The sequence below is a fragment of the Hemitrygon akajei genome, chromosome 3, assembly GCF_048418815.1.
Source record: "Hemitrygon akajei chromosome 3, sHemAka1.3, whole genome shotgun sequence".
Classification (NCBI taxonomy): Eukaryota; Metazoa; Chordata; class Chondrichthyes; order Myliobatiformes; family Dasyatidae; genus Hemitrygon; species Hemitrygon akajei.
The window spans coordinates 73,697,482-73,714,408 of record NC_133126.1 but is presented as its reverse complement, the minus strand read 5'-3'; the positions used below and the strand labels follow the sequence as shown (position 1 = coordinate 73,714,408).

The 16,927-nt window shown below is 39.6% G+C and overlaps 1 protein-coding gene across 1 annotated transcript in view; it reads right to left on the bottom strand.

Moving 5' to 3' along the window:
• Nucleotides 1-16,927, bottom strand: part of ryr3 (ryanodine receptor 3) — a 374,648-nt gene that overhangs the window by 262,804 nt on the left and 94,917 nt on the right. The window contains 5 exon segments of the mRNA XM_073040132.1: nt 364-605; nt 1,432-1,565; nt 5,409-5,527; nt 8,807-8,902; nt 10,783-10,918. Coding sequence (XP_072896233.1) covers nt 364-605; nt 1,432-1,565; nt 5,409-5,527; nt 8,807-8,902; nt 10,783-10,918 — 727 coding nt within the window.

Genomic DNA, 16,927 nt, shown 5'->3' with positions numbered 1-16,927 from the left:
TCCATGTGATGGGCAATTTTGTAAAGGGAAGACATCTAGGACATTCCTTTTCTGGATTTCAGCCACCTCCTGGACAAGATGAAGTTTGTTATTCCCTCTGGTTTTGTAACTAAGGGACCAATATTCCTTTGCATAATTTCCAAACATGTTGCAAAATACACTTACGTACAAAGAATTTATCAGACACAAAGTACAGAAGGAAGGTATCAAAGACATTAATGGTTATTAAAAAATCTGAATACAATGAACACAACTGAATTATTAATTAATAATTTTCACTAAAATGCAAAATAGAATGAAATAACCCAGAAATGACAATAATTAAGTTATTATTTAGTAAAATATCATTGTGCAGCTACCAACCTGACCATAAATAAAGTCCATCAAATCCATAAGAATAAAGATCATCTCCCACTCCATTTCCTCCCCATCCCTCTCCACCTCCAGGATAGGGAGCATAACCCTTCGCAGATGCCCAGCCAACACGCAAGTGAATAGGATCTGGAGTTAAAAAGTGATTGATCTGATCGACAACCAGCTCATAATACCATTTCTTGTATTGTGCTGACCCTTCACTCGTTCCCAAGAATATGTTGGGCCTTATGCTGCAAAACATAAAATCAGGCACTTTAGAATGAAAGACAGTACTGCATTTAGTTAAAAGATTTTTACAATCGGATGTAGAATATGCAAATTTAAACTACAGATTTGATCTTCTGTCCAATATTCTATTTAAGGCATATTCCAAAAAGACCAGCATTTATCTTTGACTTATTTCTGAATTATCACGGGAAATGTTAACCAAGTATGTCCAATGGAAATAGGGCAACCTGGTGATTGGATATATATTCCTCTCAGCAACTAAGAGTTCCACTGAGTTCTGGATATGGTACAAACTAGGAATTTCACCTTGCACTTCCCTTTTAATGCAGAAAGGAAGGAGATCTGTTCCCAGTCCAACTATTCCCCAATCAGAAGAAAAACTAATACGATCTAAGTTAATATCTATCTCAGTTATGTCATCTGAATCAATTCTGGGAAAATATTGTACCATTTTTCATTTATTTAAAATTTAGGTTCTTCATGTCTTTCCTTAGCTCAAATCACTGAAATATGACACTTACTGCAGAGAAATATAGATTGAAAACATGCAATCTAGTGGCAGAGTCAGACTGATGTTGCAAAAAAAGACACACATGATAGGATTCACTCGTCCTCACAAAAGCCAAATATCCAACCCATGAGGCAAAGAGACTGAATGTGTATAAAATGTCCATTTTACATTGGTACACACATGGAGTGAAAACAACATTGTGAAAATCTGTTATCATTCAAACTCATCTATGAAGTTGAATGCTCCTGGTAAGTGGAAATGTACAAACAAAATTATATGCATTATTTCCTTTGTTAAAATAGAAATGTCTACATTACCTTGTTACACTGTTAACTAGGCGAGTTTGCAGAAGTAAATCACGATGAGGGAGCAGATTGTCACATATCAGATTCTGATTAGCTCGTATAGCAACACCATTGCACACACAAAGAGAACACAGCAGGTCCAGCACCTAGGCAGAGCAATGCATAACATGATCTGAATAGAACGTGGAAGAGTTACACATTCCAAATAACTATCACAGTATTGTTCCGGATGAGCAATTCCCAACGCACCAGGAAGTGAGGTGGTGGGTTGCAAGGTTTAAGTTTCAAATATGCCTTGGGTTTCTCTTGTAACCTGAGGCACCAACCAGCATCAGCATCCTCTGCATCTAACTTCTCTCCGCTCCACCGCCCTGAATATCCAGGGCTTGACTTGCACTTCATTAGGGATCAGCCATGTGGGTTATATTACCTTAGTAAGCAGAGAAGGCCTTGAAACATGCATATTTCCAATTAATGGTTCTAGCAGAGTATTTTCGTCAAGTTGTATCACCTGCTTTAATATATAGTTTCCAGAGCCTCAAACACTGTGTTTATTCTACTGTAATGCTTTGCTAGGATAGTCAAAATTTAGGTTACAAGTAAAAATGCGGTAGTTTCAAAGTGATTGCATTATGAGTGCAGTCTAGGATTCAAGGTCAAACTCACAACTGTGGCTACATCCATCACATCAAAACCCAGGACCTTGATGGAGTCAGACATGTTGATTGTTCTATACAATTACAGAAAAGTGATTGCCTGCCTGGAAGATTCACTTTCCCTGATAACAAACAGTGAACAACATAGGTGGTATAAGTTCTACGGAGTGAATATAGGGTATTAGGTAAGGAGTTAAGAAGCAGGACCTCAAGAGTAATGATCTTCATAATAATCCTATGCCATGTTCTAGCAGGGTCAGAAATAGAAAGATAAGCCAGAAAATTGGTGGCTGAGGAGCTGGTGTAGCAGGCTGAGACTCAGGTTCTGGCAACCACAAGATCACAAGACAAAGGAGCAGAAGTAGGCCATTCGGCCCATCGAGTCTGCTCCACCACTCCACCATGAGCTAAACTATTCTCCCATCTAGTTCCAATTTCCTGTACAAGAGGGACAAGTTGCACTTAAACCAGAGAGGGACCTATATACTTGCTGGGAAATTTGCTAGTCCACATGGGAAAGTTCCCACTGGCTGGGGTGAGGGAGAATTTTGAGCAGAAGCAAATCCAGGGAATAGCTTAGAAACCAAGATAGTCAGAAACACAGTGCAGACAGGGAAAGGATACTCGGTTAAACCGCTTTTATTTCAATGCACGAGGTTTAACAGGTAAAGTATAGACTGGTTCCGGGGACTGCAAGGGTGTAAGCCATGACCGAAACATGACTGAGAGAAGGCCAGGAAGTGACAGTTAGGGAGCACTTTGGCTCTAGTGACCATAATTCCATTATTTTTAAGATATTGATGGAAAAGAATAGATCAGGTCTACAGATTAAGGTCCTAAACTGCAGTGGGGCTAAATTTGTGGTCGATTGGATGAGCCTGTTTGAAGAGAAAGGAATGAATTGTAGGTGGGAGGCTTTCAAGCATGTGATATCAAGTGTCCAAGAGCAGCACGGTCTTGTTGGGTGAAGGGTAAACCTATTAGGTTTAGTGAACCTTGCATGAGATACTAAGGAAAATAAGAATACATGGTTTAGAGATGAGAAGATCTGCAGATGCTGGAAATCCAAGCAACACACACAAAATGCTAGGGGAGCTCTGCAGTCCAGGCAGCATCTGGAAAAGAGTAAACAGTTAATATTTCGGGGCGAGACCCTTCATCAGGATCTTGGAAGGCAAGTTTAAGCAAAATCCCATTAAGTTGTGTACTTATGTTAAGAATAAAAGGTTTGGATAGGGAGAGAGAAGGTCTCGATGGAGATCAGCAGAGTTACCTACAGTATGTCTTGTGCTGCATGAGGTGGTTGGGACTTTTAATGAATAGTTCTCTTTGGCATTTACTCAGAACAAAATCATGGATTTTCAAAGGGAAACAAGTGGTAACGTTTTGGATAACATTTGTATTACCAGGCAGGAGGTACTTGCAACCGTACAAACACATTAAAGTAGATGAGTATTCAGGGCCTGAGCGAATGCATCTTCAGACTTTGTGGGAGGCTGGAGGAGAAATTGCAGAGGCCTCTGAGAAGATATTTGCATTAGTGTTAGTTATTGGTGAAATTCCTAAACATTGGATGTTGACTAATGTTGTTCTGCTGTTCAAGACAGGTGGCAAGGATAAGCTAAGGAATATAGACCTATAGACCAGTCAGCCTGACATCAGGAGTGGGGAAGTAACTGGAGGGAATTCTGAAGGACAGGGTCTACCAAACATTTGGATAGGAAGGGTCAGATTAGGAGTTACATGGAAAGGACTTTGACAAGGTCCCACATGGTAGACTGATGTGGAGGTTCAGCTCTATGGAATCTGGGGAGAACTAGTGAGGTGGATTCAAAATTGGCTCTGAGGTAGGAAATAGAGGGTGGGGGGGTTGAAGGCTTATCACAGAATTAAGGGAAGCGAATAGCAGAGTGCCGCAGGAGTTAGTGTTGGGACCCTTGTTATTCATTATTTATATAAATCATTTGGATGCAAATCCACAAGGCTTGATCAGAAAATTTGCAGATGGCGTGAAATTATCGTCTTTTTGAATTGAACTGAATTGATTTTATTTCTTACATCCTTCACATACACAAGGAGCAAAAATCTTTACATTACATCTCCATCTGAAAGTGAAATGTGCAAATTATAATAATTTGTAATAAATAGTATGTACAGTGAGATATAAAACAGAACGATCAATATAGCTTAGAAATACAATTGTGTCCGTGTGAATTAAGCAGTCTGATGACCTGGTGGAAGAAGCTGTCCTGGAGTCTGTTGGTCCTGGCTTTAATGCTGTGGTACCATTTCCTGGCAGCAGCTAGTGATAGTGGAGAAGATTATCACAGAATACAGAGAGATCTTATGCTTTTTGGAAGTGAGCCAAAGAGTGGAAAATGTATTTCATTAACGATCAGTGTGAGATGATGTATTTTGGAAAGACAAACCTTCTAAGGATAGACTGAATGATAGGCCACTGGAGAATATAATGGAACAGAGGGACTTAAGAGTACCAGTATATAGTTCATTGAATGCATCAATACAGGTTAGACAGGGTGGTATAAAAGACATTTAGCATGCTCAGGGCACTGAGTATAGTAGTTGTAACACAATCTTGCAATCACGTAAGTCATTGGTGAGGTCACACTTGGTGTATTATTTGCACTTTAGTCATCCTGTTATAGGAAAAACATGGTTAAATTGAAAAAATTGCAGAAAAGATCAGCAAGGTTGTTGCCAAGGCTAGGGAGCCCGAGCCATCGGGAAAGGTTGACCAGGAGAACAAAAGATGACATTACAGAGGATTATGATATCATGTGGGCCATAGTTAAGGTGGATGATAGCTGTCTTTTCTGCAGGGTAGGGGAAATCAAAACTGGGTGATAGGGGTAAGATTTAAAAGTGATCTGAGGGCCATGTTTTTCACACAGAGGGTAGTGGGTATATGGAACAAGCTGTCAGAGGAAGTTGTTGAGGTAAGTACAATAGTTTAATATAAGAAGTACTTGGGTAGGTATATGCAGAGGCAGGGCTTGGAGAGTTATAGGCTGAACACAGGAAATTGGGACTAGATGGATGTGCACCATTATTAGCATGGAGTTATTAGACTGAGTGCCTGATTGCTCTGTAACTCTATGTCCTTGGTAGATGCAGCCAACTCCATCACAGACTCTTGAATTTCAATTTCATTTTCAAATTACTTCAGTTCTTTTTATTAATTACTTAAAATGTAATTTGCCATTTTCTACTGAGATTCCATATAAGTTTCTGAGTGAAATAGTGACACAATCTTCAATCAATTTGAACTATAGAAAATAATTATGTTTATTAATTAAACTGATTTGTACACACCTTGTGGTTGCGTCCATGTTTATCCAGTAATGAAATGATAGATTTGATGTGGCATTCTTTGATTACATTGAGTGCTTCTGGGCTTTCAATCAAGATGCAATGCAGCACCTCCAGGATACCTAGGTCAAAGTGTTGAGTTGAAAATGTACAAGATGATCAGATACAAATATCTGAATTAAATAAATACCATTTTTGAATTGTGAAAGCTGTTTATAAAATAGCAGTGATAAATGTCTATTTGTTGGGATTTGCTATCTAAGGAAAAAAGATCAAACAAATTGTAATGCTTTTTCAATTATTTACAAATATCCAACTGAACCATCAGCTGAAATAGACTAGGTATTTCTCAGAAGCTGCTGTCCTTCAGATGGTATCTCCAAAATAACAATATCCCCTCAAGATCCAGAGGACTGACTAACTGACTTGCAGAAAAACAAGTTCCACACTCGCAGAAACCACACAATATGTGCATGACCCCAATTAATTTATCCTATGCACACAGTATTTTAATGATTTCATTACCATTTATTTGGCATGTATTGGGCTAGGAATACAAGTATCTCTAGTCATTTTAGAGCACACTGTTTACCATGTGGGGACTTTGAACTTTTAAATCCAGCAATGCAGATATAGAGATGCACAGAAGTTCATATTACCTTGGGAAGACTTAACCCTCAACCCAATCAAATTTGTAGCCTATTTGTCATGCTCCCATGTCGGTATCATATGTCGATGAAGCTCAAGGCAAACAGATCAAGTTTCCACAACATTAGAGAACCAGAGGAATGTCAGAATGGGGTGTAAACTGAGGAAATGCAAAGCTGAGGAGAGACAGAGACTGATGAATAATGATGAGTAGAGTTGGAGACTATGGAATGAAAGTTCTGTGATAATGGGGTGCAAAGAATGAATTCCAAGGGAGTGAAAGAAACTTTTCAGCATCAGAACTTTACCAGGAATGTGATGGAAATCATAAATAGGAAAGAGAAAATGGAGAAAAGCAAATTGGAGCTTTTGTGAGTAGAGATAATGAGGATTGTGGGCTATCAGGGCAAGGTACAGAGACTGACAAATAACTGGGGGAGAAAAGAAGTAAGGAATAGAAGCCTAATCAGGGGCCACATGATTAGGCATCACAAGGTCGGAACATGAAATGATTAATATTCTGGCAATGCCTTCAACCATGATTGACAACTTCTTCTAACTTCCACTGAGAAAGGTGTACAGGATGAAAGTGCAATGCCAGTACCTGAACCACTGACATGCTCTGGTGAAGTGGGGTGGGGGGAGCAGGGATGGAGTAAGATCTGTTAATGCTCTTTTTCTCACAACCCTACTGGAAGAAGATGGACTAAGATAATAAAGCTTATTTATCGTTTTAAAAACTGTTCTAAATGTAATCCTGTGACCATTGAATATAATTTTTTTATTGTTAAAGTGCACTTATGTATGTACCTTGGTAATGCTAAAATAGCTACCTGTGCCTTTAAGAGAAAAAGGTGATGTCATTTTGCATGGGTGGAGTAGAACGAATGTTCTACGGAGAATGACGGTTGAGTGCTTTTCCCAGGTTTGGTGAGGAAAGGTGAATAATATTTGATAATATCCATGTAAATCATTTATACTTGTTTGTAAATCTAAAATATCGGCAATTTGACATGTTTTACATGTGGATGCTTTAGATTTTCTTGGCTAAAATTGATCAACACTGGAATATCGTGATTGTGCGAATTTCCTTATCAGCCTACTAGGTTCGTCTTTTATTAGTGATTCAACAAGGCAATATATTGTAAAAGTTTATTTTTGTCTTTCTTTTTTGTTTCATGACTGAATGTGGATGTATTAATCCCTGTTCACATAGTGTGAGCAAGGAAAACTCAGTTCAGGGTTTAGCCTAAATCTGTTTGGAAGTTAAGCACATGTCTACCAAAGTGAGTGTATCTCTTGGTTAAGATGAGATGTATTTATTCATATTTTTGATGTTGTGTATAAGGTACAGGGTTGGTGGGATTCCAACTTTGTTTGTATTTTTTTCAGAACTACCACTACTGCGCCGCAGGGAACCGTACTCTCTCCGGTCCTGTTCACCCTGTACACATCAGACTTCCAATATAACTCGGAGTCCTGCCATGTGCAGAAGTTCGCTGATGACACGGCCATAGTGGGGTGTGTCAGGAATGGACAGGAGGAGGAGTATAGGAAACTGATACAGGACTTTGTGATATGGTGCAACTCAAACTACCTGCGTCTCAATATCACCAAGACCAAGGAGATGGTGGTGGACTTTAGGAGATCTAGGCCTCATATGGAGCCAGTGATCATTAATGGAGAATGTGTGGAGCAGGTTAAGACCTACAAGTATCTGGGAGTACAGTTAGACGAGAAGCTAGACTGCACTGCCAACACAGATGCCTTGTGCAGGAAGGCACAGAGTCGACTGTACTTCCTTAGAAGGTTGGCGTCATTCAATGTCTGTAGTGAGATGCTGAAGATGTTCTATAGGTCAGTTGTGGAGAGCGCCCTCTTCTTTGTAGTGGCGTGTTGGGGAGAAAGCATTAAGAAGAGGGACGCCTCACGTCTTAATAAGCTGGTAAGGAAGGCGGGCTCTGTCGTGGGCAAAGTACTGGAGAGTTTAACATCGGTAGCTGAGCGAAGGGCGCTGAGTAGGCTACGGTCAATTATGGAAAACTCTGAACATCCTCTACATAGCACCATCCAGAGACAGAGAAGCAGTTTCAGCGACAGGTTACTATCGATGCAATGCTCCTCAGACAGGATGAAGAGGTCAATACTCCCCAATGCCATTAGGCTTTACAATTCAACCGCCAGGACTTAAGAACTTTTTAAAAGCTATTATTAATGCTTTTTGAGATAGTGATTTAGATGCATATCATATTTTTTACTGAGTTAAGTATTGTATGTAATTAGTTTTGCTACAACAAGTGTATGGGACATTGGAAAAAAGTTGAATTTCCCCATGGGGATGAATAAAGTATCTATCTATCTATCTATCTACTGTAATGATTTTGTATATTTTGTTTTAGATATTTTCATACTATATACATAACAAGGGTGTGGTCCGAAATTAAGCTGAAATTGTAACAGCAGGATCTGTGTTAATTTTTAAATTCATTTCATCATTTTTATTTCAATACCCTCTTTCTGCATTAAAACGTCTAAAACAGATAAAGGAATTAAAGACTTGAAAAAGTATTTGTTGTCCTGCATGTGCATTTTTCCCCAGGCTGGAAAATAGAAAACATGCCCACTTTTCAGCCCGGATCCTAGCTAGTGATCCAGTACATGTGCTATTTAAATTTAATTCTACCAGCATTTTCATTCATTGTGTCAGAATACAATGGGTTTTGAATTTACACCCAAACAGAAAGCTTCATTACCTGATGAAGATTCCAGTCTGTCTAATTTACTGATCAACCAGTCTAAGTTTTTCGAAAACATGGCACAGTTACTTCGGTTACCACGTATTAGAGCAGCTGGGGAGAAGAAGATAAAAAATTGAATCCAAAAGCTTCAAATCCTCAAAAGAAACTTCCTCTTAAACAACAACAATAAATTATACAGGAGATAAACATTCATTCCACCCATTTGCTTCATGCACTGCGAGGCAAAATATGATTGTATTATAATTATATTTTAAATAATAGTGTGAGTACCTTTCATTACAACAATTTTTGTCATAGCTACACTGAGAATTATTTAGTAGCAATATTCTTTTAAGGACTAGTCCCTTTTGTTCAGATGCAACATCCTGCAGCTGGTAGCTTCCCAACTGCCACTGATCCTATTCTATTGCCCCCTTTAAAAAGAGGTTGCTGCTCCTGACTTATTCTGGTGATCACATCCTATTTAAGTATCTTTCATTCTAATTCATCCAGCCCTCTTCCATCATATCTTCTGCTTAATGTTTCCTTTTCTATTTAGACTTCTGTACCTAAAGTACATTTCAAGCAGTGAGTTCTAAATTTTGTTTGTCTGTTCCATAAAGACATTTTACGCAAGTCCCCAATCGGATTTCTTAATATCTGCATCTCCATTCTCCAGTTTATATTTATGGCCATTAATATCAGGTCTTTGCCTTTTTGACTTCTAGCAAAGTTAGACCCAGCATGTTTATTCTCTTACTGGGTACAACCTCTTGTACAGATTTTCCAACATCCTCTTCCAGGATATTGGATACCCTGAATGCTCTCAGTAAGCTATTCTGGGCTGCCATGTTGTTCCCAGTTCTAAACTCCATGGGAGAAAAAGAAAATGTTCAAATTCCTACAGTCGTCAGCATGTGGCTTAGCGGGTTCAATTATTGCAGCCAATTTTTAAAGGGGCATACACCAATACCAGCAGCTTTCCTTCAGACACAGAGGTTTTTTGCCATTGAATGCATAGACACTGCAATAATTTGCAGGTATGGGTGATAAAAATGGTGAGTCCTCCCAGGGAGTCAGTAGGAGCTGGATAGGTCTGTAAGGAACACTGCCATGAGGAAATAAGATCTTTATTTGCTAAGTAATAGAGACCCTACAGCCATATGTCTGGTAAGAGATTCAAAAGATGTCGTTGCAATGACATAAATGTTGACTCTTTCGGAAAGCTTGCAGCGGAGGCAATGCACACTGTAAGCTACCATCTCTCCCAAATTGAAGAGTATTGGAGTTAGCATTACCTCCTGAATGCAGAGGTGAGCAGCAAACTCCAATACGAGGCAGAGCTTAGGAGAAGAAGCCTGAAATGATCCTCAGACCAGGAAGTTGAGAGCTCCCATAACCTGACCCATATAGAAAAAGCAGTCAAACTGCACTTGAGATCAAAACTTATCACAGATTTCAGTGACGACAAGCAATGCAATTTGAGTGCCGGTTCCTTCAGAGGAAACAGAGTTTGCTTTTTCTCTGAGAATATATATTAAAAAACTATTGAAAAACATAAGTTTGAAAACCTTAGTGCAGACAAAAATTGTGTGTTGTACTACTCAAGATGCTACCTGGGGGAGTTCTACATCAGCAATGAAAGTCTGTCATGAGAAATGAGAAAATGAATTTTCCAACTGGTACAGACTCTGAAAGATATAGACCAAGATGTTTTACTCCAGATTAAGCCAGTCTTCAAAAGCACAGTACTGTCCTTTCTTTGCAGATTTAAGTTTGTGTATTTTGAACCCCAGTTATATTGTATTTTTGAGAAAAGGTGTACAAAATTAATGGAAACTATTTCCCCGCTAAGGGCCATTGGCATTGCTGAAAGACTTTTAAAAGCATGTTTTCATTTCTTCTGAGACTAATGGAACAAATTCACTCCTCCCATTCATCCTTCATCCACAGGCTTCATATACCAGAAACATGCAATCATGAAACTTTACCTAGTAGTTCATAAAGCAAATTCAAAATATCTTTCCATGCTGCTCCAACCTCTTCACCAGCAAGCTCCGAAAAATGTGCTGCACTGTGGTATGCGTTTAGCCGGTCAATGCAATTCAGGACCAATTTCAGCATTATCTGACGTAATTGAAAGATGGAAGAAGACAACCAAGAAAAATTACAGAAGTGAATGTGTGATTACATTGTGAAAGCTATTTCTAATGTCTGAGCAAAATCCACACAACATTATGCATAATAATTAAATTCTTTCTGCAAAATAGTTGGTTAATAATATATTGTCACTCAAGAAGGGAATAATTACACCACTAATGTCAATACTTGTCACTAATGTCATAATTCTATTGGAGAGGGAGCATCCTTTCAGATATTTTCTGCAGTTTAGATTGTGCAACAGATCTTGAAAACTCTAAAGATTGGAAAATGATTACAATAAAGGGAAAATTTGTTATTTCCCTTTTGATAGTAATTATATGCACTCACTAAGATGCTTTCTTTGCCTATGTACAAAGAAAGAATGATAGAACAGTTAGCTTTATTTGTCACGTGTACATCAAAACAGTAAAACATAGAGTGAAATGTGTCATTTGTATCAACAACCAACACAGTCCAAGGATGTGCTGGGGGAAGGCCACAAGTGTCACCCTGCGTCTGGTGCTAGCATAGCATGCCCACAACTTATTAACCCCAACCTGTACATCTTTGGAATGAGGGAGGAAACCCGTGATCATAGGAAGAATGTAAAACCTCCTTACAGACAGTGTCGGGAATTGAACTCCAATCACTGGTGCAGTAAAGTTTTCAGTTAATTGCTATGCTACCATGCTGGTTATCTCTGCTCTTAGAACTGAGATGTGTTGTGATCACATCACTGCTCATTTGTTGAATTTTGAGCAGCCTTAGCTCTTCATCTAAATAATTTCTTTGACTTGCTGTGATGAACTACATATACCTGTCTGGACATGTCCCTCTGCTGACTGCTCCTGTGGCTCCTCCCACAGACCCCTGTATAAAGGCGGTTGGAGGCACTGCTCCTCCCTCAGTCTCCAGGATGTTGTGTGGTGGTCTCTTGCTGCTAATCGTGGTCTCTTGCAGCTAATAAAAGCCTATCGTTCGCCTCCCGTCTCCGAGAGTTACTGATGGTGCAACACTTGCCAAGCGAGTTTTTGCAGGCCTGACTCTTAACTGAACATTTTCTCATTTACTTTGCTTTTTTGGAAACTGTTACCACAAAATCTTCACTGACTTGACTTAGTTTGCAAATGGAACTTTCTCATCCTATGTTGGAGTGACTATGATGGAGACTGGATAATGCATCCACAATTGCATTCCATATCAAGTCTGATTTGTAGTCATACTGAGACAGAAGCGCTGTTCATCCTTGAATTCATGACTTTGCCATCAGTGGTATTACCATCAAGAGATGGACAATTCCAGTAATGATTTGTGATCTATTGATGATATAAATTACATTTAAAGAAAGAAATTATAGAAATTCTTGATATTAACTGCAATACAGAGAAATCCCTTTTTAATCAGCAAATGTGCTACAAGAAGGTTTCTTCTTCCTATCATCCCTTACGTGGCTGATGCCTGCTTTTGTGTTATTGCCTGGAGCATTACAGACCAACTTAAAAGTATAATTTTGAATAAGCAGAATTCCACCATCTAGCTGTGTCTTTCATGTATAATAGAAATGTAGGTGGTAATGACACAATTTTGTCACATCTATTAGAAAATGTGCGCAATATTGCATCATTCTTAGTTCTAGGAGCCTTAATAGTGTCTTGTTACTTCTCTATAAAACCAATGTTTGCACCCTTCAACCCATATATACCTCTTCATGTTACACAAAAGTACTTTGGCTTCTTTTCTTTTCAATTTGGATGTGATCACTCCAGCACACCTCATAAAATTTGATAATTTCCCTCATTAGTAAGCGTAGCCATCAAAATGCCATACTAATTATACGTCAATGGTTTATTCTGAGTAAAATTTGATTAATAGTGCCTTGGAAAACTTTGAGATGACAAATCATAGAAGAGCTTAGTGTAAGAATGCAGTCCCTTGAGCGTATTGTAAGTCAATACTTTTGGCTAACCTGGTTAATGTTGAGTGAGCATATATATATGAGAACAATCCAAGTGTGAGAACATATTTGTCCCAGCTAGATCTTGCAATATTGGTACTGAACAGCTTAATTTACTATGATCTTGTAATGATTACTCTTTTATCTCCTTTTGGTATCATGATCACTGTAGTCCAATTCCTTTCATTCCTCTTGACCATGATGTCTATTCTCAGAACCAAGATGTCAGGTTAATACCATTGACATATGTCATGAAATTTGTTTTGTGGCGGTACAGTGCAATATATAACAATACAATAAATTATAGTAAAAACATTTAAAACTTATGTTAAATAAGTAATGCAAAAGAGAGCAAAAATAATGAGGTAGCTTTCATGGGCTGGTTCATTTTCGGTTCGGACCGGAATGAAGCTGTTCTTCAAATGTTGAATGTGTGGCTTCAGGATCCAGTACCTTCGCTCTGATGGTAGTAACAAGAAGACAGCACGTCCTGGATGATGGCGGCCCTTAATGATGGAAGCCGCTTTTTTGAAGGTGTCCTCGATGCTGGGGAGAATAGTTTTCATGATGGAGATGGCTGAGTTTGCAATATGCAACTTTTTCTGACTCTGTGCAGTGGTGCCTTCACTCCAGACAGTGATGTAACCAATTAGAACACTCTTCACAGTACATCTATAGAAATTTGATAGCCTTTGGTGACATATCAAGTCTCCTCAAATTCCTAATGAAATATAGCCATTGTACTTCCTTTGTAATTGCATCAATATGTTGCGCCAAGGATAGATCTTCAGCGATGTTGACACACAGGACTTTAAACTTCTCAACCTTTTCACTGCTGACCCCTCGATGAGGACTGGTGATTGTTTACTTGACATCCCCTTCCTGAGGTTCACAATCTTACTGACGGTGAGTGCAAGGTTGTTGTTGCAACACCACTCACCAACTGATTTACCTTACTCCTGTACACCACCTCATCAATATTTGAGATTCTGACAACAACAGTTATGCCATCGGCAAATTTATAGATGCTGTTTGAGCTGTGCCTAGCTGCACAGGAGCAGTCATAGAGAAAATAGAGCAGTGAACTAAGCATGCATCTTTGAGGTTCACTGGCGTTGACTGTCAGCGAGGAGCAGGAGGAAATGTATTTTTGATGTGCATTGACTGTGGTGTCCTGGTGAAGAAGTTAAGCATCCAGTTGTACATCCAGGGAGGTACAGAGGCCCAGGTTTTGAAGTTTATTGATTAGAAGTGAAGGGATGATAGTGTTGAATACTGAACTATAATCAATAAACAGCAGCCTGACATAGGTATCACTATTGACCCTGTGATCTAAGGGCAAGTGAAGAGACATTGAGATAGCACCTCTGTAGACCGATAGGCAAATTGTAGTGGGTCCATGTTCTTGCTTAGGCAGGAATTAATTCCAGCTATGACCAATCTGTCAAAGCACTTCAGCACAGCAGATGCGAGCGCAGCTGGGCGATGGTCTTTGAGGAAACTCACTCTGCTCTTCTTGGGCACCTGTATGATTGTTATCCTTTTGAAGCAAGTGGGAACCGTCAAGGGAATGGATGTGGAAGCTGTCCGGGTCTACAAACACCTGGGAACTCACCTGGACAATAAACTGGACTGGACTGAAAATAAAGGGGCTCTGTACAAGAAGGGACGGAGCGGACTGTACTTCCTGAGGAGGCTCAGGTCACTCACTGTCTGTAGTACTAAGCTGCAGATATTCTACAACTCAGTGGAGGCCAGTATTCTATTCTACGCTGTGTCTGCTGGGGCATTAGGATCAGAGCAGCTGACACCAAGAAGATCGATAAGCTAATCAGGAAGGCTTGTTCTGTATGAGGGGTGGAACTGGATTCCCTGGTGGTTGTGTCTGAGGGGAGGATACTGCAGAAGCTACGGGGCATTATGACAATCCCTCTCTCCCACTCCATGACTTACTGGGCTAACAGAGGGGCACCCTTAGTAATAGACTGATTCCACCAAGATGCATCACTGAATGCCAGAGGAAATCTTTTTGCGCTGTGGCTTTTAGACTCTATAACTCCTCCTTAAATGCATAAGTATATGGTTTCATTGCATATCTCTATTTTGCAATATTACATTTTAATGCACACCTTGTATTTTTTTTTCATACTCACTGCTTACATTTTGTATTTTAAAGGATATATATCTGACTGAGCAACCTTGCAACAATAATCTCCTTCAGGATACATAAAGTTTTATCGTATCTTAAACTCCATCTAAAACAGTGAGAGTTTGAAGATGTGTTTGAAGACTCCTGCCAGTTGGTTTGCACAACTTTTCAGTACCCTACCAGGTACAACATCGTGACTTGATGCCTTACAATGATTCACCCTTTGACATCAGCCCCCAAGACAGATCACAGTGTTGCCAGATGCTGTAGGGATTCACACAGATATAGTTGTGCATCTGATTCCATCTCTAACTTCAATCAGAATTGTTTTCATTTGGAAGGTCATGAATACCGCAGATCTAGCCCTCAAAAACTGCTAGTTCATCCACAGCTTCGGGCTTGGGTATGTTCAGTATGTTCTCGAAGGCACATACATCTACCTAGGTCTTGAAGTCAGTGACAACAGTAGCATATTCATTCAGATTCGAAGATGAATCCCTGAATAGAGTTCAGTGTACTGATACAAAGCAGTCCTGCAAGCGCTGCTCCGCCCCCTTTGACCATGCCTTCGCGGTCCTCACCACTGGTCTGAGGTGAAGTCCTCAGTCACTGCCTATACGCTGGGAGTAGAAGTACAGACAGGTGATCAGACTTGCCCAACTTTGGGTGTGGGATGGCACAGTAAGCATACTTGATAGTGGTGCAACAATGGTCAAGTGTGCAGGCTCTGGTTCCATGGGTGAAAACCCTCACAGTGATAGGGAAGACATCAGAGGGCGTTGTTTTTTGACTACTGATGACAGTGCTCAGCTCCTCCAATGCTTGCATGATGTTGACCAGGGGTGGAATATACGCCACTATCAGGATGACAGTGGAAATCTTCCTTGGCAGATAAAATGGAAGACAATAAATTATTAGACGTTCCAACTTGGGGCAGCAGATCTGAGGTGGAACCACCACATTTGTGCACCATGATGATTTCCTTTTCTAATTCACCCATTTCCATTCAAATAGAATTATTTGTATTTAACACTGCCATCTCATTGAGGGCAGTATTTGGCAGGCTTTCCCTGGCACACCAAGTAATCAACTAATCCTCATACAAAAATTTCTTTAGTAGCTCAGTTAAGAAATCCTCCAGATTTCTAATGAAATTAAAGCTCTTGAATGCTAAACCTCATCCTTAAGGATGTATTAAGTATTTGAAGTCACATTCCAAGTTGGTAGCTTTCAATTATCTCTAAGATTGGAGGATTAATATGCTTCTTGGAGGACAAAGGACATAGAGTATACTTCCTTAGATTATAGTATTGTGTCAAGTTCAAATTTTCTCTTGAATAATCTTGAGTTTTTCTGTGCTGTCTTCATTTATTTCTGCTTCTATGATGTTATTGATCTGAAGAATTTTCTCTATTTGTTTCATGTATAAAGCTTAGGACACAAAATCTCTGTTGAAAATCCAGTGCAAGGAGATGAAGTAGCTAATTTGACACCTTCTCCAAAACCCATTCTCACCAAACTGATGATGTCACCATCAAAATATTTGCCCTCCATTTAGGTGCCTGTTTAGTTAAGTGATTGCAGTCTTCAACTCAGGTCCATTCTCTCTGCCTGCTAAAACTCATGACCTCATACCTCAACTCCATTCTATCCCCCTTGGTTCAGTCCCTTTCCACCTACATCCATGACACTTCCCACGCTCTCGATCTCCTCACTAAGTTTCAAATCGCTGACCCTGAATGCCTCATTTTCTCCATGGATGTCCTGTCCCTATACACTTCAATCCCTCATCAAGAAGTTCTTCAAACCCCCCCCCCCAACACTTCTTTCTAAATAAAAGAACCAAGCAGTTCTCCTCCACCACCACCCTCCTCCATCTGGGAGAACTGGC